The 28,000-nt window shown below is 41.1% G+C and overlaps 4 protein-coding genes across 5 annotated transcripts; 3 read left to right on the top strand and 1 right to left on the bottom strand.

Annotated features, from left to right (window-relative positions):
• Positions 1 to 880: 880 nt before the first annotated feature.
• On the top strand, positions 881 to 9,603 carry slc7a8b (solute carrier family 7 member 8b). Its single transcript, XM_076293759.1, has 11 exons — positions 881 to 1,597; positions 2,396 to 2,600; positions 2,758 to 2,909; positions 5,946 to 6,071; positions 7,050 to 7,203; positions 7,329 to 7,452; positions 7,658 to 7,761; positions 7,969 to 8,065; positions 8,176 to 8,325; positions 8,565 to 8,742; positions 8,894 to 9,603. Exons 1-11 carry the CDS (start codon positions 1,471 to 1,473, stop codon positions 9,019 to 9,021), a joined length of 1,545 nt encoding a protein of 514 aa, XP_076149874.1. The 5' UTR covers positions 881 to 1,470; the 3' UTR covers positions 9,022 to 9,603.
• A 502-nt stretch (positions 9,604 to 10,105) lies between these two features.
• Positions 10,106 to 22,191, top strand: ap1g2 (adaptor related protein complex 1 subunit gamma 2). Of its 2 annotated transcripts, none has more exons than XM_076293756.1 (22): positions 10,106 to 10,316; positions 11,234 to 11,440; positions 11,584 to 11,708; positions 12,220 to 12,361; positions 12,486 to 12,582; positions 12,689 to 12,765; positions 12,954 to 13,049; positions 13,174 to 13,254; positions 13,997 to 14,095; positions 14,524 to 14,579; positions 15,260 to 15,373; positions 15,479 to 15,619; positions 16,450 to 16,504; positions 16,898 to 17,020; positions 17,319 to 17,408; positions 17,627 to 17,754; positions 17,980 to 18,084; positions 18,412 to 18,556; positions 18,680 to 18,824; positions 18,912 to 19,063; positions 19,292 to 19,390; positions 19,812 to 22,191. In XM_076293756.1, the coding sequence occupies exons 2-22, from the start codon at positions 11,240 to 11,242 to the stop codon at positions 19,911 to 19,913; spliced, it is 2,373 nt and encodes a 790-aa protein (XP_076149871.1). In that variant the 5' UTR covers positions 10,106 to 10,316; positions 11,234 to 11,239; the 3' UTR covers positions 19,914 to 22,191. The 2 variants fall into 2 exon arrangements, with proteins under 2 accessions (XP_076149871.1, XP_076149870.1); XM_076293755.1 differs by lacking the exon at positions 10,106 to 10,316 and adding an exon at positions 10,972 to 11,111.
• nedd8l (NEDD8 ubiquitin like modifier, like) lies at positions 22,160 to 23,638 on the bottom strand. The gene is made up of 4 exons (XM_076293757.1): positions 23,484 to 23,638; positions 23,013 to 23,060; positions 22,846 to 22,928; positions 22,160 to 22,691 (listed from the first exon to the last, which is right to left on the bottom strand). The coding sequence occupies exons 1-4, from the start codon at positions 23,499 to 23,501 to the stop codon at positions 22,571 to 22,573; spliced, it is 270 nt and encodes an 89-aa protein (XP_076149872.1). The 5' UTR covers positions 23,502 to 23,638; the 3' UTR covers positions 22,160 to 22,570.
• Positions 23,639 to 24,541: 903 nt separating this feature from the next.
• Positions 24,542 to 26,263, top strand: LOC143135047 (zona pellucida sperm-binding protein 3-like). The gene is made up of 7 exons (XM_076295776.1): positions 24,542 to 24,631; positions 24,743 to 24,846; positions 24,934 to 25,025; positions 25,122 to 25,302; positions 25,404 to 25,509; positions 25,857 to 25,945; positions 26,013 to 26,263. Exons 2-7 carry the CDS (start codon positions 24,743 to 24,745, stop codon positions 26,119 to 26,121), a joined length of 681 nt encoding a protein of 226 aa, XP_076151891.1. The 5' UTR covers positions 24,542 to 24,631; the 3' UTR covers positions 26,122 to 26,263.
• Positions 26,264 to 28,000: the final 1,737 nt, after the last annotated feature.

The following is a 28,000-nucleotide window of genomic DNA, read 5'->3' as shown; positions in this document are numbered from 1 at the left end:
CTCTAATGCACCTTTTTGCATGCCTTTGTTAGATGAAGGTTATTTCATTTCTCACGTTAGTGCATCACATTTGGCTGCTATGATAATCTAAGGAAACATGTCCAATGCATCCCATTGCCATGCAGTCCTAGTTGTGTGATGCTTGACCCAGATCGCTACCACAGTAGTTAATTTGTGTAGTCCACATAAATATACATTTGACACTTGCAGACCATCTACCAATAGGCTACCACTTGCCGGCTTTCTTATCAAAACCTTGCACATTGTAGCCTCAGCAGCTAGGCCTCAGTGTAGGCTACTGTCTGCCATGTTTTTCTGGATAAGACCAATGAAGGAGACTACTCATGTAGGCCTACTGGAGATGTTTCAGAAAAGAGACTGGTTCAACAGAAGTTAACAGTTTTTAACATAAATATAGGCTTACATTTTCTCCTATAAAGTAACCTATGATGGAATACAGTCTATGCAGCCAATTAAACTGCTGAATTGAGATAGCCTACAGTCTGAGACCTCGTCACGACCAAAGGCTGTTATATGGAAATATGTTTAACATTTATATTAGGCTAGCATTTCTTTATGTCATTAGGCTACATGTCAAATTATGATAGATTGTTTAAATAAAGCATTGGCTTGACAGCGCATGACAAAGACACGTTTTCAAAGTTTCACTCATCAAACCACAAGTTCAAGAAATACTGAAAAATCATCCGTGAGCATAAACCATCACCGGTCATTGCTGTGCTGTATTCATAGGCTATTCATAATCACTATAGTTTGTTTTTAATGTATAGGCTACATATATAAAGGCTACAGATTGGACAAACACAGGAATGTGCCCTTGGCAAAGACAGTGATGGGCGGGGTCTGAGGAGTTTACTAAACCAGGTGAGCCAGACTGGGCACACAGGACACCTGACTGCATTCATTCTGCAGTCTTCAGGAACTCCGAGGACAGCGTCGGGTGTCTCGCTCTCGATGGATGGTTCTGGTCGTGCAGATGCCAAAAGAATGTCATGATTGGTCGAGGTTTATTCTTTCAGAGCTCAAGTTTGTCATCTTTTTGTGGATTTCTTTGTTCTATCTATGGAAACAGTTTCTGCGCATTTAAACTAAATTTAGGTCAGTTGCGCAAATACTCTTTTTCACTGAAAAGAGTGCGCTGTGCGTTGAGGTGTTTATCTCTAATTTGCGGGGGAGCGCATTTGCGGGGGAGTTGGTTGAACTACTGCGATATCCTGCTATGCTCACGTCTGCCTTATTCCCACCGGGTTGTGTGTTCTTTTTTGAGGATAGTAGCCTAGTCGGTTTATGTCATTACCACTTTATCAATATTTTGTCATTAGGCTACATCATATTTGTTCTGCTTAGTTTTTAACTGAGAGTCCTGAGGCAGTCTACCCTTGCCTAGGCTATAGGCTCAACAGTGCATAAGCTAGTCTTGATTAGTCCAGCGCTTAATTTTGGACAAAAATGACTGCTAGCCCTGGACTCAGTGGCAACAGTGTTCAGACGGACAGCCCAACAGACGAAGATGGAGGGCAGGCCGTTGGCCTAAAAAAGCAGATTGGTCTCGTCAGCGCATGTGGAATCATTATCGGTAAGTCCTCCATTATCCACGGCATCATCACAAACTTTGTAATGTGTGCGTGTGAGAGCTTTAAATGTAGGCTTTTTCCGTGTCAGAGATGAGTCCACGAATTTAGTCATTAGCCTATAGTGTTGCTGGGTAGGCTACTTATCAGAAAAATTCTACATTATTTGGAGAATAAAATTATTGTAGTTGCTTTTGTGGATTCATAGTTCGACTATAATGATCTGGACCAACACTTGATTGAGTGCACGATATGACACCAGCCAGTGTCTCCAAACTCATTGACCATATCTCTCTCACACGCACACACACAGGTGGATAGGCTTAACAAAAGGAAATAAACTTTGTTTAGAGTCTATTGTTGTATTGTTATAGGCTATATGCGATGCCGCAATTGATTGCCACAAATAACTATGAGGGCATTTTCTCTCCTTTGGGTTTTGTTATGCATTCAACAAAATTGTCTTTGAGGCATAACCAAAGCAAATATGCAAGAGAAAGGAATTCATGCACAGAAAAATATTGTGTAGGCCTACCAATTGTGTCTCTAAACAGGAAATGCTAGATGAAGGGTGGGGAAATGGCCCCTTCCCCTATCCAATCCTTTTAAGTGTGGTCCCACCGTGAGAGTGTGGGCGACTGACCTGAATCATTTAATTCCCTGCCAGTTTAATTATAGAAATGGGAGTTAATAGCTTAATTTGTATGTCAATGCACACCACATTCACTGAGAGATCTATTGTTTGCCCACATCAGAAAACATTTTGCTAACAATGTAAATACTTTGTTCCCTTATATTTGCAGGCAACATCATTGGGTCTGGGATCTTTGTCAGTCCAAAGGGGGTTTTGGAGAATGCCAGTTCAGTAGGCCTGTCACTCATAGTGTGGGCAGTGACTGGCATTATCACAGCCATTGGAGCCCTTTGCTATGCTGAGCTTGGTGTGACAATCCCCAAGTCAGGTGGTGACTATTACTATGTTAAGGACATATTTGGTGAAGTTGCAGGGTAGGTATTGCAGTTGCATACATTCATGGGTGGTGCAGAACATAATGGTGTTTTTGTGGCTAAAAAAAGCGATTGGCGTGTGAGTGTGTGTGTGTGCGCACGTGTGTCTGTGTCTGTGTGATTGCTTGTGTTTGCACACATGTATGCACACTCACAGGTTTCTGAGGCTATGGATTGCAGTGCTGGTCATCTACCCCACCAACCAGGCAGTCATTGCACTCACATTCTCTAACTACATCCTGCAGCCCCTGTTCCCCTCCTGCTTTCCCCCGGAGAGCAGCCTGCGACTGCTGGCCGCCGTCTGTCTTTGTGAGTACACCGCCCCACCCCCCAAACACACACACAATTTTTGATTTTTTTTTTTTATATAAATAAACAGCAACAACATAGCGCTCAGACACTCAAACAGCAAGGGCACACGCAGGGCAAGGGGGAAAACAGTAGTGATGTTATATCTTTTCTTTGTTCATGTTAAGTCTGGTAGCTGCATTCTGGATCAGTTGTAATCTAGCAAGGGTGAAATGCGTCAACACCAACAAAGGAATTATCCGGAGTAAAATGCACTTTAGATCGATTTACGGATGATTGGGGGTACATACGTTGAGTTGACATCAAAATCATGTCATTCGGATGTGTTTTGAGAAAGTTCGATTGTACTGTTTTTAGTCACAACTCGTAGCCTGGAAGTGAGCGGGGCATTTCAATTGCGCCGCTACAAAACCCTATTTTTATACCTCTTCTACAGTTCCAAACAACATAACACTTACGTGGTAGTGAGTAGAGGGTCCCTAAAGCCAAACCGAAGTATCCCGAGGTCTTTATGTGGTCGAATAGAGAGTCCAGAATGAATTTCATCAAGCCAGTACCTTTCCGGAAATGTTGCCATCTTTGCTGCCATCTTTGCCGCCATCTTCAGGGGAAAGTCCGTAGGAGTCTTATTGCTGAGTGTGTTGTAACACGCTCTGGAAATTCACAATTTCGTTGCGGTTTTTAAAAAAACAAAAAACAAATTTTGGCTTTGGCTTGATGAAATTCAAATTCATAAAAAAACTTCGGTTTGGCTTTAGGGACCCTCTACTCACTACCACGTAAGTGTTATGTTGTTTGGAACTGTAGAAGAGGTATAAAAATAGCGTTTTGTAGCGGCGCAATTGAAATGCCCCGCTCACTTCCAGGCTACGAGTTGTGACTGAAAACGGTACAATCGAACTTTCTCAAAACACATCCGAATGACATGATTTTGATGTCAACTCAACGTATGTACCCCCAATCATCCGTAAATCGATCTAAAGTGCATTTTACTCCGGATAATTCCTTTAATGTTTTATTTCTCAAAGATTGAGCCAGGGGCAAGCATGTGTAATGGATAGGGCTGTCAATCAATTAAAAAATGGCTCGGGGTCAAAGGTCATACGGAATCGATTAATCTGCTTTTTTTTTTTTATTATTCAGTTATTTTTTCTCAAATTAATGAATCAAAATTAATCAGTTATTTTGACAGCCCTAGTAATGGACATACAATAACAGGGCCTAAGGTACAGCTAAAGGTTGCAAGATGGGGATAAAAGCACCACTTTACCACTTTGGAGGACTTTCAAGGACTAGGCCTACATTTCAAACAAAATTAGCATGTTTTGGAATACGGAGCTAAATTTGTCTCAAGTTACAAATATGATTTTTTTTATTTGTGGATGTCAAAACACAAATGCAAGTCAAGAAATATTTGTGGATGTTGCCATCTACTGGATTGCGATTTCTGTGTGAAAGTAGGCCTATTTACGTGTGGATTTGTGTGACTTTCATGTGAAGAACGTCTCAAAAACACGTGGTGGCTTAGGTTTTACTGCCTCAGTGATATCGTTGTTGAAAACTCTCATTGTCTCTGAGTTTAATTATCTTGACATAATTCTCTAATTTTGGGGGAGATTCTCTCAGAACAACAAAGCAATACATTTCAAATTACCGGTAATTATGAGGTGTTCAATATCCCAGGCTAAAACTCCAGTGGTATTTATTTTGTGGACATGACTGAAGATTACTGAAGATAGTTCATCATCAGAGGGATTGTTTGTTGGAGATAAAAGTATCCTAACTAAATTTGCTGCAGTTAAATTTGTGGTGATTTGAGTTTCAATCAATCAGCACGTTTTCATGCCGGGAATAAACTGTATTGAATCAGTTTATTGCCCAAATTCCATTTATGTCAATATTCGGTTTTCTGTTAAACAAGCAAGTAGAATGTCACATTTTGAGCATATTCCTGTTTACATAGCATTCAAATAAGTCAGCGACGTAGCCTACAAATAGGCTCCCAACATCAGGACTTAAATCTCCGCTGGTGGAATTCCCTCTTTTGGCTGCATAATACAACGTCGTCAAGGTCTTCCACCTGTATTTCACTTCTTCAGGCGTACGTCGATAGCCAGCCTCATTAAAGCTGCAGTTGGCAAGTCTGACAGACTGAGGGGACTTAGCCAAAATGTTTAATGTTTACAACTCTCATGCCCCTCCCCCACTACCACCCAGCACCCTCTCATCGAGTTTGTGCTCGTCAATGCGCACCAGACTGTGATTGACAGCCAGATCTCACACAGCCCTGCTCTGATTGGACCAGAAGAACCGGGAGCTGTGGATTTTTGCAAAACAAATAACAGGCTCTAGGTGGAGGTAGAAGTGCAGGTTTTTTTCTAAAACTGGCTGATTTATGTTGTTCTGTCGGAGCATAGTGTCTGTTTCAGTGAATATGATGCAGCTTTAAGTTTTTTGCTAATCTTTTTAAAAACGTCACTATTACGAGATTTTCTCGTAAATTGGTTCATTTTATCCTAAATCTGTGCGAATTGATCATGTGCAGGCCTACAACACTTTTCCTTCTGGGAGCATATAAGGTGTTTTCATGACCTAATATTCCGTTTATGCTAGGGTGTGCAAACGGTTTATTAGTAAACCGAATATGGCTTTTTTCGGGTTTTTTAAATCAGAATAAGTTGTTTACAAGAGGCTACACGTATTCAGTTTAATCCCAATAGACTGATTCGAAACCGTTTATTGGCTGCATGGAAACGTGCTGAATTGCATATATTTGGAAAAATCCATGACCTGGATGGATTTTTATGTGAAATTATTGATGTAATAAGATTGTTGTGGTAATTTCACAACTGTTTGTGAAATTGAGTAATTTCACAACTGTTTTGTCTTGAGTAAAAATTGCACTATGTGAAATGTAAACTTATAGAAAGACAAACGACTCTATGACTAATTAAGCCAATGCCCCTAACCCTAGCCCTCTGTTTTTATAAAGAGAAGCGACTGCTGTTAAGGGAAACGTGTCACTCTGTCTCCTAGTGTTGCTAACCTGGGTGAACTGCTTCAGTGTGAACTGGGCCACCCGTGTGCAGGATGTGTTCACGGCTGGGAAGCTGCTAGCCCTGGGTCTCATCATCTGCATGGGATTAGTCCAGATCTGCAAGGGTATGTCTTTACCAACACATGAATAATTCAGTGTAAAGGTGGTGCCTTGCTCTCTGGAATTGTGCAATGTTTTTTTGTTTCTCATATATTTTTATTTTATGTTAATGCAGGTTATTGTTAAAATACTGTTAGGGGTGCTGTGGTGCAAGTGGCTACAGTGTCCGTACCACATTCGGGTCCAAGTGCCCATGGGTTTGAATCAGACCCGCGGTAATTTCTGGATTTCACCCCATAACTCCCTCCCACTCACTTCCTGTCTCTCTTCACTGCCCTATCTGAATAAAGGCAAAAAGTATACTCAAAAAGCACTGCTAACACCTCTGAGGATATCTTTTGTTTGTCGTTGCTTGATTTGAAGTTTGTTCATCCAGTTCAGCATTCTCCAACATTCAAGAAGAAAAAATAGCTCACAAAGCTGCCATTTTTTCTTTTGATAGTGTGTGAAGCATTTGCAGTAATACCACAGCCAGGGGAGGAGCCATGTCAGGAATTTGGATGGTGTAGTAAACCGCATTTGTGTTGGTTTATTGACCTATATTGGTGTTAATATGGAAACAAAAGAGCGGAGAAGAAGACTGACTGGAATGTTAGGGTTAGGTTAGGTTTGGGGGTTGGCATTTACAGGCATTTTCTATTAAAGGGCATGAGAATATGATCTGAGATTGGCACAAGCTGTCCTGTCTATGCCAAAGAAGATGCCAGGATTACAGTACATTTCCTCAATGGCATCTTGTGTATGTGTAACATGGTTGTGTGTTGCATGTTGGCTGCATGCTAGTTAGGTTCTACTGGCATGTGGGTTAATGAGGTTTTAACGGAGGAAGCTGTAAAAACATCAAGCTCCTGGAAATGGCAGTGATGGAAAGACATGGAATGGGAGTTAGGAATGAATGGGGCAAAATTTATTGCTGTTGAGTTTATATGCATTCTGTACACCAAAGTTTTACATGCTTATTTATGCTCTTTATTCATTTGTAGGGGAACATTACTGGCTAGAGCCAGCACATGCCTTTGACACTCAGCAGGACTATGATGTCGGAAGAGTTGCTTTGGCTTTCCTGCAAGGTTCTTTTGCCTATGGAGGCTGGAATTTCCTTAACTATGTTACAGAGGAGCTCATTGATCCATACAGGTAATGTGTAACTGATTTCACATTTTATGTTAATGATGCGTAAATGATATGTAAAGGATTTCCAAAAATTTCATTTCATAAATCGCAAAACGTGCGAAAATGAACTAGAGATCTTTCATTTTCAGGAACCTCCCTCGTGCCATCTACATCTCCATCCCTGTGGTGACATTTGTGTATGTGTTCGCTAATGTTGCGTATATCACGGCCATGAGTCCTCAGGAGCTGCTGGCCTCCAACGCCGTGGCTGTGGTGAGACGACACAAACACACACACTCCATCAGCCCCCTTTACTAAGCAGATTATACCACTCATTATGTAATGGTGCTTTTGAGGGCTAGTTCTTTAGGCGGGCAAAGATGTTTTTATGTAGTTTTTAAATTACAGCCGTTTGGCTGGCTTATCAACACTCAGTTGGCTAAGAGCATTTGGCCTCCTCTTTCTGTCTGTCTCCCAGACATTTGGGCAGAAGTTATTGGGAGTGATGTCATGGATCATGCCTGTTTCCGTTGCGCTGTCCACATTCGGAGGGGTCAACGGCTCCCTCTTCACTTCGTCTCGGTCAGTTCCTTCACCTCTCTCTCTCCCTCCTAATTCTCTTTGTCATATCACACAAGCATCATCACATACTACTGTCTAGTTCAATTTCCTATTGTGATATATTCAATGAAACAGCAATTGCAGATGTTTGCACACCCAATTCCAGTTATTTGGCTGTATTACACTTGCATATAAATTTGACAAAGTTTTGGGCTTGATTACTTTCAGCTTGTTTTTCGCTGGAGCGAGGGAAGGACATCTACCGCGTTTGCTTGCCATGATCCACTTGGAGCGCTGCACCCCAATCCCAGCATTGCTTTTCACTGTGAGCCTCCCACTTTCAGCCCTTTCCACTTCATCTCAATTCCTTTCACTTGTGATATTTTGCCATTTAATTTGTTTGAGAATTATTTATGTTACACCATTTTCCTTCAGTGTCTGTCAACACTCCTGATGCTGTGCACCAGTGACATGTACACGCTGATCAATTATGTCGGCTTCATAAACTATTTGTTTTATGGAGTCACAGTCGCTGGGCAGATTGTACTGCGCTTCAGGCAACCTGACCTGTATCGCCCAATCAAGGTATAGTTGATGGCCAAACAAAATCTCTTGAGGCATTTCCCTTACTGAATTTATTTACTTTGTTGTTTGTTGTTATGTGCAAATTTGTTGTTTGTTGTTGTTGTTGTTATTATTATTAAATCTGATATAATTCTATGATCTGTCCGTATGATCTTCCTTGGTTTTCCATCTTCACAATGACATGCTATACAGATCATTATTTTTGTGTAGATGTTGAACTGCTTTCCTCCTCTCGCCAGGTAAACCTAATGTGGCCAGTGATCTACCTGTTGTTCTGGGCCTTCCTGCTGGTCTTCTCTCTGTACTCCGAGCCTATTGTGTGTGGCACTGGCGTTGCGATCATGCTGACTGGCATCCCTGTCTATTTTCTCTGTGTGTACTGGGACAGCAAACCAAAGAGCGTCAATATTGCTATTGGTATGTGTTCCTTTTCAGTTTAATCTACCTTCCCTGGTGATGACATTTTTACATATATATACCCGGATGAGTTATTACCATATAGAACATGTTTTTGTTTACAGTGTTTTTTATTAATGTTGCCTTCATACTTTGTTTTTGTCTTACACAGCTGCTGTTACACACTTGATTCAGAAGCTCTGCAGGGTTGTCTTCCCCTCAGAAGACGAGAGCAGAGAGACTGTCACTAGTAATGAGACAGAAAATTTGAACAACTCATGCCACAAAAGGTCAGCATAGTTCTGTCCATGCAGATGCAGAGCGTGTGTTGGCTCTGGCTGAAGAGGAAAGGTCTATCTCACAGAATCCGCTCTGTTGCATTCAAAGGGTCAAAGAGCAGCTAATCTATTGTTATCTCTTGTCTTTGTTTTTTTGTATTTATGTCTGTCCATGTATGTCTGTCTATAGTCATGACTTGATCTGTGTCTGCTATTCAACATTACGTTTACATCTATATTACTATTGAATAAGTTCATTTTAAGCTTGACCAACTTTAATGAACTTTTAGGTTCACAGGAAAGCTCCATTTGCATAGTGCCTTCAAACACTCTCAATGTGGCTCCCTTAAGCTACTGACTGAATTACAAGCATTTTAAAATATATTATGGCCTTACCTTACCAGAGGAAGTGTTATTTTAATGTATTTGATGCCTTTGGTCTTGTATTCACATTTTTCCAAAACTGTATTCAATGAATTAAAAAAAGATATAAAATGCACTTGGAAGATGTATTGAAGAGGCAACCACATAGAATTGTGTTTACAATTTCATAGGGCACTTGTATTGTTTTTGTAAACATAAAGTTGATTTAAAAAGTCGTTAATATGGGCCATTGTCCTTTTTGACTTATTTTGTCTGCATTTTGCTTCCAAAAGAAATATAAAAGTATGGGGAATTGTCAATCAGATCATTCTATGATTAACTCTGAACTCAAATAATGCAAGAAGGACAACACGCACATGATCCCAGTGTGCATTCCCGTGGCTTTGTTTGAGCAAATTAGATCTATCTCAAAGATGCATAAGTCATGAGCTAAATATCAGGCTTCTGTCTGCTTGTAAATTAAGTCCACAATTAGGCCTAAATGTGTGTAGAATTCCTGCTGTAACACTGGAAATTTACTTCTGGGAATGGTTAAAGCATATTTGAATTTCTCTTTTTGGGTGACATTACTCTACATTTCCTAGTGATGTTGTGAGCAGTCAAAGAATACATGTACACATTTTTTCTATATAGAAATATGCTATAATAATGCAAGTTTGAAGCTCACCAAACATGGGTTGCTATTTTTGAAGGGACCGCTGGTGGCGCTAGTGCTGCTGTGAGGCTCTGTGTGAGCTGTGCTGTCGTGGATAGCTGCACTGTGTTACAGTGTAGGGTGGATGGCTAGCTAGTTAAATGTGCTATAAATAAATACCTCACCTCTGTAGCTAACAACGCCCCACCAGCATCACTAACTTGAATAATAACTGGGAATTATCTAGAGAACAAACCACCAAAATATTAACTCCCCCTTCCTGGGAGTTTATTTCCGAGGTAAGATTCATTTAGATAACCTAGCTAACCCGGCTAACGTCCAAGGTTAGGAAAGAAATACTTGGTTGAGTCGACAGAAATATGTTAACATTAGTGCATGTTCATAACGTTATTGTTCAATATCTGAGCTTTATCCTGTCAGTGTATATTTTACTGAAGTGATGCTATTAACGTTGTGCCACGGTCGAAGCATCGCGAGGGAAGAATTACATTTGTCCAGTGGGATGAAATCAACATTTGTCGCTAACTTACACGGCACAGCTGCAGTTTGTTTTCGATGTTACAGTAACGTTAACGTTAATGTGTGTCTTGACAGAAAATACTACGCAGTGAGGATCAGGCGTTAGTTGGGGAAATTATTTGTCCATTGGAGAAATGGCTAGTTTAGCTTCCCTGATGTTTTCAGCCATTACGAGTTTGACTTCACTGAAAACAATCGTCTGTGGATCACATTTCGCATCACGCCAGTAAACCACTTTTCCGAAATATTACAAACCTTTATATCTAACAATTTAGCAGCTTCGTCCATATTACCAGTACCTGACACTTGTTAGACTACAGAAGCCTACTGCTGAGAAGTGACTCCGCTATGCTCAGGTGTATCGTTTACACTTACACCTGCACCACGGAAGTACACCTGTGACCTCGCGGCTATCAACACAGGAAATGCTCGAGCACTACCGTGGGTTTTCTACACGACATATTTTAGACTGGCACAAGATCTTACCTTACCTTACCTTATTGAATCGATACTGATACGGATTGATCTGTTTGTCTGCCGGGGCTTTAAACATGGTGAGACTTATGTCTGATGGATTTAGCTTATTACCAACGTGTCTGTCAAGTGCGTTTTGTGGGCCATACATGTGCAATGTATTTTATCGTTCTCCCCTTACTTGTGTCTCTCTTGCATACAGGCAGACATGTCTCCATCAGTGCGTTTGCAGGAGATGATCCGAGTGATCCGAAGCGCCCGAACGCAGGGAGAGGAGCGAGGCGTCATCCAGAGGGAATGTGCGGCCATCCGCGCACAGTTTCGACAGGGCGACAATGGGAGCCGATCACATAACCTGGCCAAACTCCTCTATGTGCACATGCTAGGGTACCCTGCACACTTTGGACAGGTATGCGTCTCTGCACACTGCGCAGGTCAAATAGGCTTGACAGGTTTAGGCCAGAGAGTATGAAAAGGTGGATTGTGTTTTCAAAATTTTTACTTTGTTTTCTTTCCCCCCTCTCTTTCTGACTTCTTTCCTTTTTCTTTTAGATGGAGTGTGTGCGTCTGATTGCTAGCCCCAGGTATAATGAAAAGCGCATTGGTTACTTAGGTGCTATGATGCTTCTTGATGAAAAGCAGGATGCCAGTCTTCTCATCACCAACTCTATCAAGAAGTAAGAATGTAACTTTATCCCTCTTCAGTGTTACAGTTGTCCCTGAGTCCCTGAAATGTGCATGACAACTGTAACTTTTTCTAGAGATAATTGTTATCATTCATTCTTGTAAATTATTGGCCCAGACTTCAGGAAAAGGAATATTCTGTCACAAAATGTATTATCACAAAACATCAAATGCCATGGAGAACCTTCTAACTGAGATGCTATTACAGTTTATTTAATTATTAAAGCTTCTTTACATTGTTCATGAAAATGCCTTGCAGACTTTTAGAAGTCTTTTGCCTCTTTCATTCACTAAAATACTCTCTCTCTCACACACACACACACACAAACAGACCCCCCCATCTCTCTCTTTCTCTATCTATCTATCTATCTATCTATCAATCTATCAATCTATGTATCTATCTACCTTTTATCTTGATTTCTCTCTCCCTCATATACACACGTGCACATAATCTTAACGGTATGTCCAATATTCTTCCCAATTCTATCTTTCTGATTATTTCAGTGACCTGTCCCATAGCAGCCAGTATGTCCAGTCTCTGGCCCTGTGCACATTAGCCTGTATGGGCTCAGCAGAGATGTGTCGTGACCTGGCCCCAGAGATCGAGCGACTCCTCAGAGCCTCCAACTCCTACATCAAGAAGAAGGTAAACAACTCTTTCATCTCAATCACGTGGCCAGGATACACACACTTGCACACAGACACATACAGAGATGGTAAACAATTTCATGGTGCGGTCAGTGTTGGAAAATGTTTTGTTTATGTTTTAGGCTGCTCTTTGTGCTGTGCATATTGTAAGGAAAGTTCCAGAGCTGGGAGAGCTGTTCACTCCCTCAGCACGGTCCTTGCTGTCTGAGAAGAATCATGGTGTGTGTGTGCTTATATGGTTGCTATTTACCAACCTTTACAGATGTAATGTGTGCTTATTATGAGTGAGTGTATGGTGTCTAATGTTTTTTTTTATCTCTTGTAGGAGTTTTGCATGGTGCCGTTGTCCTCATCACAGAGCTGTGTGAACGTAATCCAGACACCCTTGACCAGTGTCGGAAGGTAGCAGATATTCTTCACTACACACATGCGCACGCACACACACACACACACACACACACACACACACACACTCTGATATATAGAGAGAGGGAGAGGGAGAGAGAGATAAATTGAGTAGATACTGTAGATGGAGAGTAACGTAACATATTTCACGTTTCTGTTTGATGGTCCATTCCTATTGCTACCAGGCTGTACCAGAACTTGTTCAGATCATGAAAGGCCTGGTGATGTCCGGTTACTCGCCAGAACACAACGTTGCTGGCATCAGTGACCCTTTTCTTCAGGTGGGCTGTGTTCAACGTTAAGAAAAAACTTAATCAGGATATTGCATAATTTCCATAACTCAAGGCTCAACACTCAAGGTGTACTCATGCACTTTTTCTGTTGTGTGTGTGTGTGTGTGCACAGGTGCGCATCTTACGTTTGTTAAGAATTCTGGGGCGCAATAATGACACGGCTAGTGATGCCATGAATGACCTGCTGGCTCAGGTAGGCTATGTACACGTGCACATGTGTGTGTTTCAGGGATGCTGTGATTAGTTTGGTCTTGTCCAGACTGTTCTTCACAGCATTGTTGAAACCCAACAACTGCAACAGAGATTGATCGATTGATTTCTATTGACACACATTGTCATAATGACACAGAACAGGAGAAAAAGCTTGTCTGTTAGTCTTCCTTGTTTACACTATGTAAACAACAGTAATATCTCTGATATAGAATAGTGTTGTTGCGATGTCAAAATAATTACTTTGATACAATACCATGCCAAAGTATTTCGATACCAGTACTGAATTGATACCATGGCAGAAACCTTAAACATCGGTAATAGAAGTAAAGGTATTTTTCTTTTTACTGATTTTGGCCTCAGAATGTCACAGGTCTTGGGCCTGTGTCCACCAATCGTGTTATTTGCGCTGACAGTGGCTATTTTCTATACAAATCCTATGAAGTTCAGTGTTCACAGCGCTCAGCGCCCTCGGCGGAAAAAAGCCCTAGTCGCTGACAGTTTTTTTCCGCAGCGCTCAGAGCGCTGAACGTTGAAATCTGTTAAACTTTTAGAACAGCGCTGGGCTCATCAATGTCACTTCTCTGGATGACCAATCAAAACTTGTGTAACCTAGCAACAATAAACACTTGCCCGAAGCGCTCTGAAAATTATTTTGAGGGCGCTGTCAGTGCAAAAAACGTAATTGGTGGACACAGACCCTTACTCTTGGTGTGTGTCCGCAGGTGGCTACAAACACAGACAGCAGCAAGACTGCAGGCAGTGCTGTGCTGTACGAGACTGTGCTCACCATTATGGACATCAAGTCAGAGAGTGGGCTCAGGGTAAGGTCCAGAGCAGCTGTGGGTAGTCCTCACCCTAAATATTCTATGGGCCAGTTTTCTGTATGTGGTTTAAGCTTAGTTTGAGACTAAAAGAGAACATCAGTAGAGATTCCCATTGAATAAAAGCTTTTAGTCTAGGACAAGGCATAATCTATGTACGGGACACTGGTACAATGTAACACTATTATGTATACCTTTTGTATCCAACATTTTTAACAAAGTATCTATCAATCTATATCAATCTATATTGCAACATAGTGCATTAGACATCATCCCACTGACACACTACAGATCCCCACTGCATAACACTTGTGTATTTTTAGTGTTTGTAAAGAGATGCAGAAAGGCTTTGAAATGATGAAATTGTGATTATTTTTAAAGCGGATTGTGGCCAATTATAACTCCTTCCTTTTTTCTCCATATTTCAGGTTCTTGCTGTGAATATATTGGGTAGATTTCTTCTAAATAATGACAGAAATATACGGTAAATATACAGTCATTTCTTTGCATGCCCTGATGCTCAGGGTTTGTCCCCAGGTCTGTGTGAAGGCTAATGTTTTTTTTGTGCTGTGCTGTCGGCACAGACTGCTTTATCCGTCCTCTGATTTTATCTGTGACTCTGGACCAATGAGATTATTTCCCTCAAGAGTTGATGTTACCTAGCAAGTTTTTCTTGATAGAAAACATATTTTCACATGACTGTTTATTATTATGCTTTTTAAACTAACAGTCAATGACTGTAGTGTTTTTATTAGAAATATGTTAGCTTGTTTTGTGTAGAGTCTGTGTTCAAAGTCAAACAATAGCATTTTAATTTCCATGTTGATTCCACATAATTCCATTATAAGGAATGTGGCAAACAGGGTATCGCACCATATGACTCCAGGTCAAATAGTATATCAGTCCTTCAGTCAAGAAAGAACTCGCACACCAATGTTGCCGATGCAAATTTTAATCCAACCAGTGATGAAAAGTGCAAAGTGCCACCAAAATGCAAAACATTTCAGTCCCATTCAGACCATCATCAGTGCGAAAGGAAGAAATTAATCATAGTTAATCACAACAAGATTGGGCGATTGTGTCTTTTGACAGCCCTATTAATTATACATTACATGTGTCTTCTTATTGCATTCACTCTGTCACTCTCTCAAAATCTTTTTACAGTTATGTGTCTATGACGTCACTGCAGAAGATTGTTCAGACAGACCACAATGCTGTTCAGCGACACAGGGGCACCATTGTCGACTGTCTGAAGGACCAAGATGCATCTGTGCAACGGTATGATGAGGGTCTTTCCCAAATTTAGCCGGAATGTATTGTAAACAAGGCATCCAGCCATTTCGTCTACACATGAATATGATGACCTGTCCTTTGTTCCTCCAGTCGGGCTCTCGAGCTGTCCCTGGCTCTGGTGTCAGCAGTGAACATTCGCTCCCTGATGAAGGAGCTCCTCCTCTTCCTCTCCAGCTGCCCCCTGGAGTTGCGAGCGCACACCACCTCGGGCATCTTCATTGCCGCCGACCGGTACTGTGGTCTCGTTTCCCTCTCCACTTGCCACTTTGACTCTGGTTCCTGTGTTTCCTGCACTTTCCTGTTTTTATATATCTGGGTGACCGTTACAGCACGATGTTGGCACTGCACACTACTGCCAGTGTCTCTCGATGCAGCCTTACTGTTGTCAACTTGACTGAGCATCTCTAGACTTGACTTGTCTGTCTGTCTATCTGTCTGCAGCTGTGGGCAGTGCCGCTCGGCACCCTAACGGTCTCTCCATGCATGGTGCGGTGTGCTCTCTATGGCTGAATCTCAATGTCCCCCCCTAAGGTCTAAGCCCTGAACCCTCACACACAACTGACATCAGTCGTAAGTGATCAAGTTTGCGAGCGTGTAAGGGTTCAAAACGCTAATAACAGGAATGGGACAGCACCTGTGACCGATCATTATACTGACAACGCAAAAAACGTGTCGCAAACACGTTTCGGTTTTCGTTTTAAGGCAGTTTGTTTACTGATGTTTTTTCAAGCTTCCAGCCTCCTTTTGGATAACCCCGTATTTCACGTTTCAACGCTATAAATTGTAGGTAATTCCCTTGAGTAAGGTGATCGTAGATGCCGACTTACAGAAAAGGGCACAGAAAGGGTGCGAGCGAGCCCTCAAGCACTTCACAATTTCGCAGTGGGACAGCCCTAAGCCCTCACGAAATTAGCGTGAATGTGCATCAAGGTGTGTGAGTGTGTAAGGTGAGAGATTGGGATTTAGCCTATGTGTCTGTCTGTCTGCTTGTGTGTTTATGTAGGCCTCACAGCTGAACCCCACTCTCTCTGTGTCTCTGTCTTATCTCTGTGTCTCGTCAGGTACGCGCCCTCTCAGCGCTGGCATATTGACACCATCCTGCATGTCCTCACCACGGTAAATACCCAAATATAACCCCCCTGCACCAGGGCACAGCCACTCAACATGCATGCCCCCATCAGGAGGAAGTACTTCTCTGTGGCACATGACACACAGTCGAGTTTGGGTGTTTACATGGCCTCCATTTAGTATAGAAATCCCCACCTAGCACATGTTGAACTATTATTTGCTTTGAACTGCTTCAGTGTTATTAAAGATATTATGCTGAAGCTTCTCATTTTCCCAAATGGTCCTCATGTGCTTTTGTAACCATTTTTTAACTCCAGTGGACTGAAGATCTTGTACCAAAAACAGCTAATGTTTTTCAACTAAATCCACGTAGAGTTTGAGATGACTGTAGGACTGCTTTATGAGATGATGCATTTAGCAGGAAGGCGTGTTTGTGTGCAGGCAGGGGGCGATGTCAGGGATGAGACGGTACCCAACCTGATCCAGCTCATCACCACGGCTGCCGAGCTGCACTCCTACACTGTTCATAAGCTCTACAGGGCACTGGTGACCGACATCTCACAGGTCTGTCACATTGTGTGTGTGTGTGTGTGTGTGTGTGTGTGTGTGTGTGTGTGTGTGTGTGTGTGTGTGTGTGTGTTAGTAGTAATTGGTAGGTCTGTCACATTGTGTGTGTGTGTGTGTGTGTGTTAGTAGTAATTGGTAGTGTCTGATCAGGATCCTCTTCTGCAACCCATAGGAAGGTGGGGTTACTACTTATCTATGTCTAAAGAACGTAATGACCCCTTTACCCGCGAGAATAATTCTGTATTGCTATTTTAATCAGTATTTGTCAACTGTGTGTGTGTGTTGGTCCCTCCAGCAATCTCTGGTGCAGGTGGCCTGCTGGTGTATTGGCGAGTATGGGGACCTGCTGCTGAAGGGGGAATGTGAGGAGACTGAGCCGGTACAGGTAAGCCCCAGAGCGCAGAACAAGCACTACAGGCAGCAAAACAGAGAGGAGGAAGTAGGAAGACAAAAAAGGCAGGCATGACTGCATTACTCGTTGCCAAGGATACATGAACTACTGATTGTTCTGTCTGGGAAGAGAATGCTTATATTTGTACTGACGTCTGAGTCATGGTTGATGTGAAAGCACTGATGGCCGGCGTGTTTACTGTCCACTTCCAGGTGACGGAGGATGACGTGCTGGATGCCTTGGAGACGGTACTGCAGTCTCACATGTCGTCACCGGCGACCAGGGCGTTTGCCCTCACAGCCACCATGAAGCTCAGCACGCGCATCACAAACAATGTGGAGTGAGTCACGCTGGTGGAGCAGGGGAGAGCCCATGAGAGCGCTCTGTGTGTGAATCAGTGCTGACATTACAGTTTAGCAACATGAGGAACAATATTAATACTTACGTATGCACTTCTCCCCCACCCCCCACCCTTTATCTCTCTCTCTCTCTCTCTGTCTCTCTCTGTCTCTCTCTCTCTCTGTCTCTGTCTCACACATCCATTTGTGTTGTCTAACTCTGACAGTCGTATAAGAAGCATCGTCAGTATTTACGGTAGCTGCATTGACGTGGAACTCCAGCAGAGGGCAGTGGAGTACAATGCGCTGTTCAAGAAATACGATCACATGAGGTACTGTACCTACAGGGTTGTGACCATTCAACAGAAGCGTGTACTTTTTTCATGAGAAAAAGGTGTAATGTCTTTGTATTTACAAAGGCTAAATGGCAATATAGGCAGTGGAGGGAGTAGTATAGTTGTTTTTCTGTATAATGTTTAGGAAATGTCCTAAACATAGAGATGAGAGTGGATGGTACAGTTAGTAAAAATTCTAAACTCTTTTGATCTCAGACCATGTTCCCAGTATTTATGCTCTGCTCTTATTTTCCACTAGTCTGTTGGTCTTAAGCTTTGGTTGCCAGATTGGCCCAGTGTGGTGATGAAGGGCTGTTCTTTCAGGGCTGCTGTGTTGGAGAGGATGCCTGTGATTGACAAGAACTCACCAGGCCACAGCAATGGAGACTTCACAGCAGGGTTTAAAGAGCCTGAGCTGGTCAAGGTCAAACAGGCAGAAACTGACCGGCCTCAAGAGACAACAGACCAGGTACACTTAATAATCTACTATTTATTTAAATATCACACTCGTGCAGATATCACAGAGCTTGCTTATTTCTTTGTTTGAGCTTGCACAGACTTTGTGATGAGCTCCTCTGTTGCTTTGTGACAGGCTTGTGATCTGCTGGGTCTGCTGGGTGATTCGGCCCAGCCCTTGCAGCCCAACCCTGCGCAGCCCACCACAGCCCCCAGCTCTGCCAGCACCAACATAGGCGGAGACCTGCTGGACTTGCTCGGCGGACTGGACCCCATTCCAGGTGAGAAAGACTGCTACTCTAAAATCACCCTTCAGCCTACTTTATTTGGCTGATAGAATTGCCTAACCAGTGCTCTGTCGGTTGCAGCACCAACTGTTACAGTGTACGAGAAAAATGACTTGAGTTTAAAGCTACAAACTGACAAGAAAACCGATATGGGAGTGACCGTCACCTTCACCGCCTTCAACTCCTCAGACACAGACATCAGCAGTTTCACTCTACAAGTGGCTGTACCCAAGGTCTGTTGAATTAGAGCATTCTTTTCCGTTTCTGTGTTTGTCTTTCATTTCTGTTCTCACATTTGGTCATGCCACACATCATTAAATCCATTGTGTGTGTGTGTACCTTAGCATTTCCACTTCTGACATATGAATCAGGTTATATTTAATTATTATATATATATAATATATAATATATATTTAGTCAGATGCCAGGACAAAGACTTTTCTTCTCTGTCCTCTCCTTAGAGTGTTCAGCTGCAGATGAAGGCTCCGAGTGGTGATGTCATCCCAGCCCAGGGTGCAGGTCATGTGACTCAGACTGTTTTCCTCAGCAACCCCAACAAGGTAAGTGTTCACCATTTATGGGATGCATTTCTTTGTTCTTTTACTTTTTTTCAATTTGACATATTATTCATTCATTCATTCATTCATACATACATACATACATACATACAAGTCATACATACATACATACATACATACATACAAACAATGTGACACTATTTACATGTGTCAAATATGAAATACCAAGACAAGCAAGGAGGAAAAACAAAAGCAAAGAACACACACTAATGAACATAAACAGGGAGAAAAGGTAGGGGGCGCTGACATGAGCCCCAGGGTCCAATAGTTTGCATTTCTATCAACTATCCTGAATAAACAATGAATGTATTCTAAACACCACCCTTCACATCCAGTAACAATGACATTTTTTCTCACTGGCCCTAATAACCGTTTTTTTCTCACTTTTTTTTTATCCTGCCAGGTGAACCTGAAGATGCGAGTTCGTGTGCAATATTCTAAACAAGGCTCTGTGTGTCAGGACATGCTTCAGATCGACTCCTTCCCTGCTCCCGCATGGCAGTGAGCTGCCTTCCCTGTCTGTCTGCGCACAGTCACTCTGTGTTCTCACCCCAGCAAGAGGGGCTTCTCTGCAGACTCTCTTTGGCAGCTCTGTGAAATACTGGTTGGTTGCTTTGTTTGGTGGTTTAACCACATGCTCTTTTGACCTGACCTGATACAGTCACTGGCCTGTGCTGCCAGCGGACATCTTAAGTGGCATTCCTATACATCATATTTCAGTGCGGTTCTTGTGGTCTGATTCAGCGTTGAGCATTGTTTGATGTCATAATGAAATTGGTCCAGCTGGTTTCCATTCCAACACAGAAATCTGGAAGAGGTGGAGTTCTATAATTCCAGTGAAAGAGGTGGAGTTCTATAATTCCAGTGAAAACGGAGCCTGAGGTATGAGTAACATTACCAGGCTGTTAATGTAGTCTCCACCCCTTATGAGCAGTGTAATTTTCGTGACTGTACCTGCAGAGCCCCACAGTGCCTCCATGCCTGTGTCTAATTAATAATCAAAATCAGGAGGACTTTGCATCCATTACCACTTAGGCAAACACTTGTAACACCTATACAGTATATCTAAACGTAAGCCATCATTTTGCTGATTGCACCAACCTGGCAGTCAGAAATGTGCTAAAGAAAAAAATAATGCAGATTACATTTAATGAGTCTTTTAATTAATGCTTCCATCCAAAACATTTTAAATCAAGGATTATAATTCATAATCTTTGGTTTAGAGTACATTGAAGCCATACATATTGTGAGTGCTTGTGTTTGTGAATGTAACTCCTTGGCACTGCTAACAACCTACCCCACTGACGATGCTACAGCTTTAACTCCACTATTTATTATAACTTCTTTTCCTGGTCCAGAGAACATTGCTGCTCATTGGTCAGGTAGAGCCACATGATCACGATCCCTGAATGCCTTACCTACGTTTTTGTATACCTCTTTTTTCAGCCCCTTTAAGGGCTACTATCCATCTAAAGTGCTACATGGAATTACATTTTCTCACATTTTGGTTGATGTAAGTTTCTTTAAGGATGGCAGACTGACCCTCTTGAGTTGGTGGGATAAACCCCCAACCAGTATACTTGCTGGAACACTAAACCTGGTGCACAGTCCTCACTGGATCAGTTCACTTTTTAATCTTTTACCAGGGTTGCTAGGACAACATTTTAACCAAAACCGATCATTCTATTACAAACCAGATTTGTGACATCATATCAGTATTTAAAAACTTTTCATATTGGCACACTAAATCCATCAAATCCAACTTCCACATAATTTTAAACGGTTACAGAATGATTTCCGCTTTTTTATCTCAAGTGTTTGATGGCCCTTTCAGTTCAGATATTTAATGAAGTTCACTACCTGGCCAAAAAGTCACAAACCCATTTTGTTGAACGACTTCAGCTTTGATTACAACATGTATTTGCCCTGGCACTGTTTTGACAACTTTATGCAACGTCACATTTATTTACATCCTGAGTAACATTCATTTTTTTGCAGAGGTCTTGACATCAGGAGAGTTGCACCAATCTGTGTCTTCTTGTCCAACACACCTCAAAGAGTTACAATGAGATGCTGGGTTAAATCTTGTTTTGTTTCAAACACAACTGAGGGAGCTTACCCATCCCTTCATGTTCCCTAAAAACTCCAGTTTGCTTATGATTGGGTGGACATGCCTACTCCACATTTATTTTCAGTGCATGGAGTCAAGGTTGTGTATGAAGATTTTTTTTTTTTTAAGTGGACTCCGAGAATTGACAGCTAGCAGATCGTGAGGATATTTGCTTAGTGTGACAGTGTGAGAGGGTTATGGGTTAGAAATCACTTACAGTACCTTTAGGCTCGGTAATTTTGATGTCTGAAAATTACTCCTTTTAGTCCCTTAACCACAATTTCACTTTCACAATTGACCCAGTTGAAACAAGCCCTGATCATTTGCTAATTTTAATCCGAATGACTATCCATTTTTTGGCCAGGCAGTGTAATCCTTTGGGGATACAGTAACTCTTAGTGTTTTTTAACAGCAGTCAAATCCCTTTATGGAACCTGTACAGTCAGTGTGTACAGAGGACCCAGTTTTCTTCTAGTAATAAAGCACAACCAGTCTCATGCACGTGTACGCATATGGGACTGGGAAATGTATGAATCATTCTGAAAAGTGATGTGGATGGACACTATGTATTGGCACAACCAGGGGAGATTGGAAAGCGAATATTTCTTTGTTTGAAGTGAGTTTCGATTTGTTGTCCTGAGTCATTTTTAAATAAAGTTTATTGTAAACTTTGGTCATCTTCAGTATTCAGTATCAATAATCATGTCAGTAACATTAAGTGCAATAGTACATTACAGACAGCCCTACACTTCAAGATGCAATATACGTGACATTTTCTGTTATGTTTTTTTATTCACAGGCAAGTAGCCCCAGTTCTATCACACTGTACATAACCATCATTCACACATTTCAAATATAACTTCAGGTGGTGACCACGACATAATCAGAACGAAAGATTTCACTATTGCGGGACATCCGTGGATTTGCTTGGAGATCAGCTGCTGCCACATCTTAGTTCTTGACTAAGATGCACTCCTTAGTGCTCCTGTGGCATAAGCAGGTAGTAGTAGTGACTGAAACTTCAAGGTTGGCACACCCTCAGCAGGGGAAGATTACACACATAACGGGGCAGGGCTGGGACAGTGGGAGACATGGCCTCCTCTCAGGGCCAAAACTAAGTGCAATACAGATCCTCCCTGGATCTTGTAGTCGGCAGCTGTTTTTTCATCATTCCTGTGAAAGAGGGGTTAGAAAAGCATATGACTCAAACGGGATGATTAAATGGAACATTCTGACAGGTACTACATAACTATGTAGGTGACAGATCTTAGTCATTTACAGTTACATGAATACCACTTCAAAACACCAATAATGCTTCACAACTTACATTTGTTTCCCGCTATAGATTAACCTCTGTTGTTGGGGAGGAATTCCTTCCTTTTCCTCCACCCTCTCTTTGATCCTTTCAACCTACCCAAAAGACAAGTTAAAAACTGCGGAATAACGGTAACAGTTACCATGGAGGATAATACTTGACCCCGATGTTTAACATACCTTATCTGTAGGCTCTATGTCAATTTCTATTTCCTTTCCGGTAAGAGTCTGAAAGAATAAAATCAGAAACGTTTGCAATCTGACCAGGTGTAACAGTAACGTTACAGGTCTAATTCCAGTGCTATATGCCTGTTTACATTAGCCTAATGTCCTGAAAAAAGCGACATTATACACTGCTCAGCGCAGCTGATGCAAAAACATGCCTTAACTTTACTGTAACATTACAACGGGGTTCACTTCAATAACGCCACGTGAATAGCTGCTACAATTTTCGGACACATACTATCACAGCAACCCATCTAATGCTATATGGCTAATTTACATGCGAGTGCATTAGCTGTTAACGTTACTTATTTTGAAAATTAGGCTGACGAAACAGCTATCGTTAGCTAGCTGTCGAGCTAACCATTGAACGTTGTCGTCTATATAGGAACCTGAAATTAAACGATAATAATCGCTAGATGCTCTTACCTTTACTTTGATCAACATGATAGCATTAACTTTAACACATACAAATGTATGTATCAATTTAATAAGTTAACTATATTGATAGCGTCTTTTTCTCGATGTACTAATAATTTGGAACACTTCTTTTGGCGGAAGATTTGATTTCACTTCCTGCGTTACTCACAAACATGACCGCCGCTAAACCAATAACCAAGGTTCCGGCAGTAGGATCGCTTCCCCAATGCAAAGACCTCAAATGACCTAAACATGTAGATTAGGCTACCTATTTCAGAGCATTACCATAAGTAAATTAATTTATAAATATTTTTAGAAAGTGTTAATATATAACCAAATGAATTATGACCATAACCACTGCATGTCCTCTCTCTTCAATCTCTTGGTTAGGCCTAGGCTAAGTCTTATGCAGGCATGATGAACAATCAACCAATGATGGAACATGCATTACACGTTTTCATAGCCTCTGTTAAACTAAAAAGTTTGGTGGAAGATCAAATAGTTGCTTTTTTCACAAAACATTGATTATTTCCCCTTGGGGATCAATAGAGTATCTATCTATCTATCTTATTTCTTATGGCCACCTTACACCAAACAACTTTGACAAGATCTTGTCTTGTCAAAGTTGTTTGGTGTAAGGAGGCCATCATGTGTTCAAGGATTGGTTAGGTCACTTGGCCAATTGGCTTGTGAAGAACAGACTTAACAGCCACAGGTGTAGAATATAGAGTAATTTATTTAACCCCCAGCTTTCCCCAGCAGCAATTGAACCTCACTGCTCAGGCCCCTGTAGCCTACCTTATGAACCATGATCCTTCAGAGAGAAGTTATTTTTTGGACAGTTGCTGTTTTATGTGTTGTCTTTGCAGATAATGGTAAGCATGATAATTTCAGACCTACTTCAGCTTAAATGATTTTGTGTTCCAACAGAAGACAATGTAGTCACATGTTCTCTTTCTGAAAAATGGAAAGACATCCAAATCAAATGTGGGGAAGACACTGTGTTGGTGAAATGGACGGTGGGACCAGAGCTGTCTATGAATGCGTCTCGGCTCTTACTTGGGAGCTGTTACGCAAACCACTTCTTCCCGCTTCCTGGGGGTGGAGGGCAAGCAGTTTTCCTTTATCCATTTAATGCGTGTAATTTCAGAAAACAGGTAAGTCGTTTTACCACTGTAACCTTACCCCCCCCCCCCCTCCACACACACACACACACAGAAAATATTCTACCATATTTGAGACTGATGTTCTTCTGGCTATGATTTTAGATGATTGGAGATAAGCTGATATACAAAAACACACTTGCATTCAGGCCAAGGCCAAAGCCTAAACCAGCTGCAATGTCCTTTCTTGTTGAATGTATATATACAAGGTAAAACTATATATTTTTTAAGTATACTTTATGGGTTACAAATCCACAGTCCTATTTCTAAAAGTATCTTTCTGTTTCTGTGAGAAGAGAAAGGGGTTGGGTTCCTCCCTTTCTCGACCCTGGTTTTGCCCGCATTCAGGGCCACAGCCAGCTCTACTTTCACATGGGGATCCTTAATAGTATGTAAACACATTTCAGAAACAAAACATTTGAGCCGTAATTCACCTGAATAAAATGTAATGGTGCATTTAATCTCATAATCGTTGTCGCCACAGAGAACCTCACTGGCCCAGCACAGTCAAACTCTTTTCCTCTGGGATCCTTCATCCCTGTCTGGGCATATGTGGAACAGCATGCCCATCAGCCCTTGCTGTTGCTCCTGGATGAGTGTGTTGCATCAAACGCCATAGAGCTGGAGCCAACAACACTGGTCCATCCAATCATCACTAACCATGGGTAAGGTGCACCATGCGTTTCTATCTAAAACTTCAGGAAACTGTTGCCCCAGTTCCTGAAGTTTTGTTTTGCTTATTCCATTGATTCTATACCTTCTGCAGGTGTCTCAATGATGGGAAGAATGGTAACTCAAAGTTTCTACCAAGATATGAATCCTCTGCAGTAGTTCTTTACCTGCAAGCCTTTAGATTTTCTCTGGAAAAGGAGGTAAGAGAATGGCTAAGCGAAGGTTGTAATGAGAGGGAAAAATTACCTGAAATGTATTAGGCGGCCACGTCAATAGCGGCAAGACAAGGTTATTTATAGCTAAATTCATTCATGGAAGTCTTTGTCCTCTCAGTTTTCAGTCTAGCCCAATATTCATTTCATTCCAGTCCTTGAGATGGATGTTAGTTTGATAAATGCTTTGGCAGGACTTAATAACGAACAACATATTTGCATTATAAAACGGGGCATGTAATTCTTTCTAGTACAGCTTGGCTCTGCCTAACCATATCAGATCAAACCTGTCAATTTTTGGAAAAGGGCTTTTAAGTCTATTTCTTTTCCACTAGGTATACATCCACTGTAAACTTGTGGCATGGGACCCAAATAGTTTTGATAAGGACAGGAAGATGTGCAACTTCAACAAGGAGTCTGAAAGGTAATGTTTCTCTACACTGACACATTTTGTATATGATGAGTTGCTTATTTTTTGCTTTACTTCAAAGGTGGGAACTTTTGGATGATCCTTCTGAGAGTGATGTTTGCCATTGCTGTGACTCGGTCTGCAAACATCGCATAATACGGGATGTGGACTTGGGTATGACCAAGTCATGAACTTAAAAATTTTGCCTTTTGATTATTGTCTGAAAATGTACCAGCAAGTGTGTGTCTGTACTTTTTTTTTAAAAACTTAAAGTACCTCAAGGGCTTGTTCAGAATGCAGTACTGGGACCACTGATAATCACAGAAAACTTATTCCAGGAAACCAACTAAAGATGTGGAATAGAGGTATGGTTTAGGATTTAAAATGTCCACTTGTCAACCAGAGCCAAATTACTTTTACTGTAAAGTTTGTTCTCTCTTGCAGGTGAGATGGAGATATATGATATGGAGTCACTGTCCTTACTGACAGGCCACGGAAACTTGAAGTGTATCTACCTCCATCTCATACTTCATCTTTAGTTTGAAATAAAAAATTTCATTTTGAGATTTATATGGTGTTTACTTATCTGAAATGGCCATGAATGCCTCTTTCCCTTCCCATATTTATGAGAGGATGGTGTCTAGGCGTTTAAACTCTCACATTGAAATTAACCACTCTTTGCTTTGGTTCCATTGCCGACCCTTTGACACTATCAGATTCACTTTAAGGATGTAGGAATGAGTATATAATAATAATTAGAAAATGTGATTTTGAGGAAATTACCAGTGCATGAACATATAAACATACTGTATATTAACATAAAATGCAAAACAAACTTTTATTTGGAAACAGTTGGCAGGAGGCATAGTTGATAACTGACAGTTGAAATGGCTGAACAGTTAGTTGAGTAGTTTAAGTTAAATTATTTAATATAGTGAATTATTGTAGTGAGGACATTTATTTTGAAACAGTTGTGAACAGAGGAAATAGTTGAACAGGATCTGTAGTCTTAAGAGAGCCAGATTGTATGCTTAAAGCCTGAGACAGAGTGTATTAAAAGTTAAATGTAGATGGATGTTGATAGACAGAAAGTTGAATGGATGTTGATAGGCAGATTGTTTAATGGATGTTGATGGGATAGTTTAATGGGTGGATGAGTGAATGGTTTGAAGAGGATGAATGGATAGAAAGTTGGATGGAATGTGCCTTATATCCTTGTAGAATGGAGAGAGTTGGCCTAGTTGAGCAGAAAGCAGTGGATACAGGTGCATTCAGTTTAACTGGCTTTTTGATGGGGCCTAGTTGAGCAGCTGGAAGTTGATACAGGTGCAAATCAAGTTAATTAGCCCATTGTGATGTCATAGTGCCAATGCAAAGTCTATGGGGAAAAATAAGCTTGTTTTTTATTAATATCTATTACGTATAGATATTTTTTTTTATTATTATCTATTAAGTATAACGTTTACAAAAGTGAAAAATACATTCCTCAAGTGTCCTTTTCAAGACCTACGTTACAAAGTTTGAATAAAGTTTCTACGTTAAACGGTTGAAGCTGAATTAGACGCAGAAATTTGGTGGGAAGAATAATAACTAGAAAAGCATTTCCTGAAGGAAATGCAGTGCATGAAAATGCAAAAAATATGATGTAAAATATCATACAGAGTAAAAACAAACTATATTGCTTGCTAGGTAGATGAGGTTTAATGCAGTTGGAATGCCTGAACAGTTAAATAGGTGGATAGTTTAAATGGTTAAATTATTTGAAAGGTAGATGAGGTTTAATATAGTTGGAATGACTGAACAGTTAAATAGGTGGATAGTTTAAATGGTTAAATTATTTGCTAGGTAGATGAGGTTTAATATAGTTGGAATGACTGAACAGTTAAATAGGTGGATAGTTTAAAAGGTTAAATTATTTGCGAGGTAGGCCTAGATGAGGTTTAATATAGTTGGAATGACTGAACAGTTAAATAGGTGGATAGTTTAAAAGGTTAAACTAGAAAAGCATTTCCTGAAGGAAATACAGTGCATGAAAATGCAAAAATATGATGTAAAATATCATAGAGTAAA

This window comes from Alosa pseudoharengus, unplaced genomic scaffold (genome assembly GCF_046254945.1).
Source record: "Alosa pseudoharengus isolate Yale_2024_CS ecotype anadromous, Long Island Sound unplaced genomic scaffold, YU_APseudo_1.1 YU_APseudo_1.1_scf_2, whole genome shotgun sequence".
Classification (NCBI taxonomy): Eukaryota; Metazoa; Chordata; class Actinopteri; order Clupeiformes; family Clupeidae; genus Alosa; species Alosa pseudoharengus.
Note: the sequence above shows the minus strand (reverse complement) of the source record. Positions and strands in the feature narration are given on the sequence as shown.

What these genes read in the sequence shown, in the direction of transcription:
- slc7a8b (XM_076293759.1), top strand. Translation starts at nt 1,471, where the DNA reads ATGACTGCTAGCCCTGGACTCAGTGGCAACAGTGTTCAGACGGACAGC. An exon ending in GAGCTCATTGATCCATACAG is followed by an intron (nt 7,204 to 7,328) that starts GTAATGTGTAAC and finishes TTTCATTTTCAG; the next exon opens with GAACCTCCCTCGTGCCATCT. An exon ending in TCCCAGCATTGCTTTTCACT is followed by an intron (nt 8,066 to 8,175) that starts GTGAGCCTCCCA and finishes ATTTTCCTTCAG; the next exon opens with TGTCTGTCAACACTCCTGAT.
- ap1g2 (XM_076293755.1), top strand. An exon ending in ACTCCTACATCAAGAAGAAG is followed by an intron (nt 12,362 to 12,485) that starts GTAAACAACTCT and finishes TTTATGTTTTAG; the next exon opens with GCTGCTCTTTGTGCTGTGCA. An exon ending in CAAGATGCATCTGTGCAACG is followed by an intron (nt 15,374 to 15,478) that starts GTATGATGAGGG and finishes TTGTTCCTCCAG; the next exon opens with TCGGGCTCTCGAGCTGTCCC.
- nedd8l (XM_076293757.1), bottom strand. An exon ending in ACATAGAGCCTACAGATAAG is followed by an intron (nt 22,929 to 23,012) that starts GTATGTTAAACA and finishes TCTTTTGGGTAG; the next exon opens with GTTGAAAGGATCAAAGAGAG. An exon ending in ATCTATAGCGGGAAACAAAT is followed by an intron (nt 22,692 to 22,845) that starts GTAAGTTGTGAA and finishes CCTCTTTCACAG; the next exon opens with GAATGATGAAAAAACAGCTG.
- LOC143135047 (XM_076295776.1), top strand. Translation starts at nt 24,743, where the DNA reads ATGATTGGAGATAAGCTGATATACAAAAACACACTTGCATTCAGGCCA. An exon ending in GATTTTCTCTGGAAAAGGAG is followed by an intron (nt 25,510 to 25,856) that starts GTAAGAGAATGG and finishes CTTTTCCACTAG; the next exon opens with GTATACATCCACTGTAAACT. An exon ending in TTCAACAAGGAGTCTGAAAG is followed by an intron (nt 25,946 to 26,012) that starts GTAATGTTTCTC and finishes TTTACTTCAAAG; the next exon opens with GTGGGAACTTTTGGATGATC.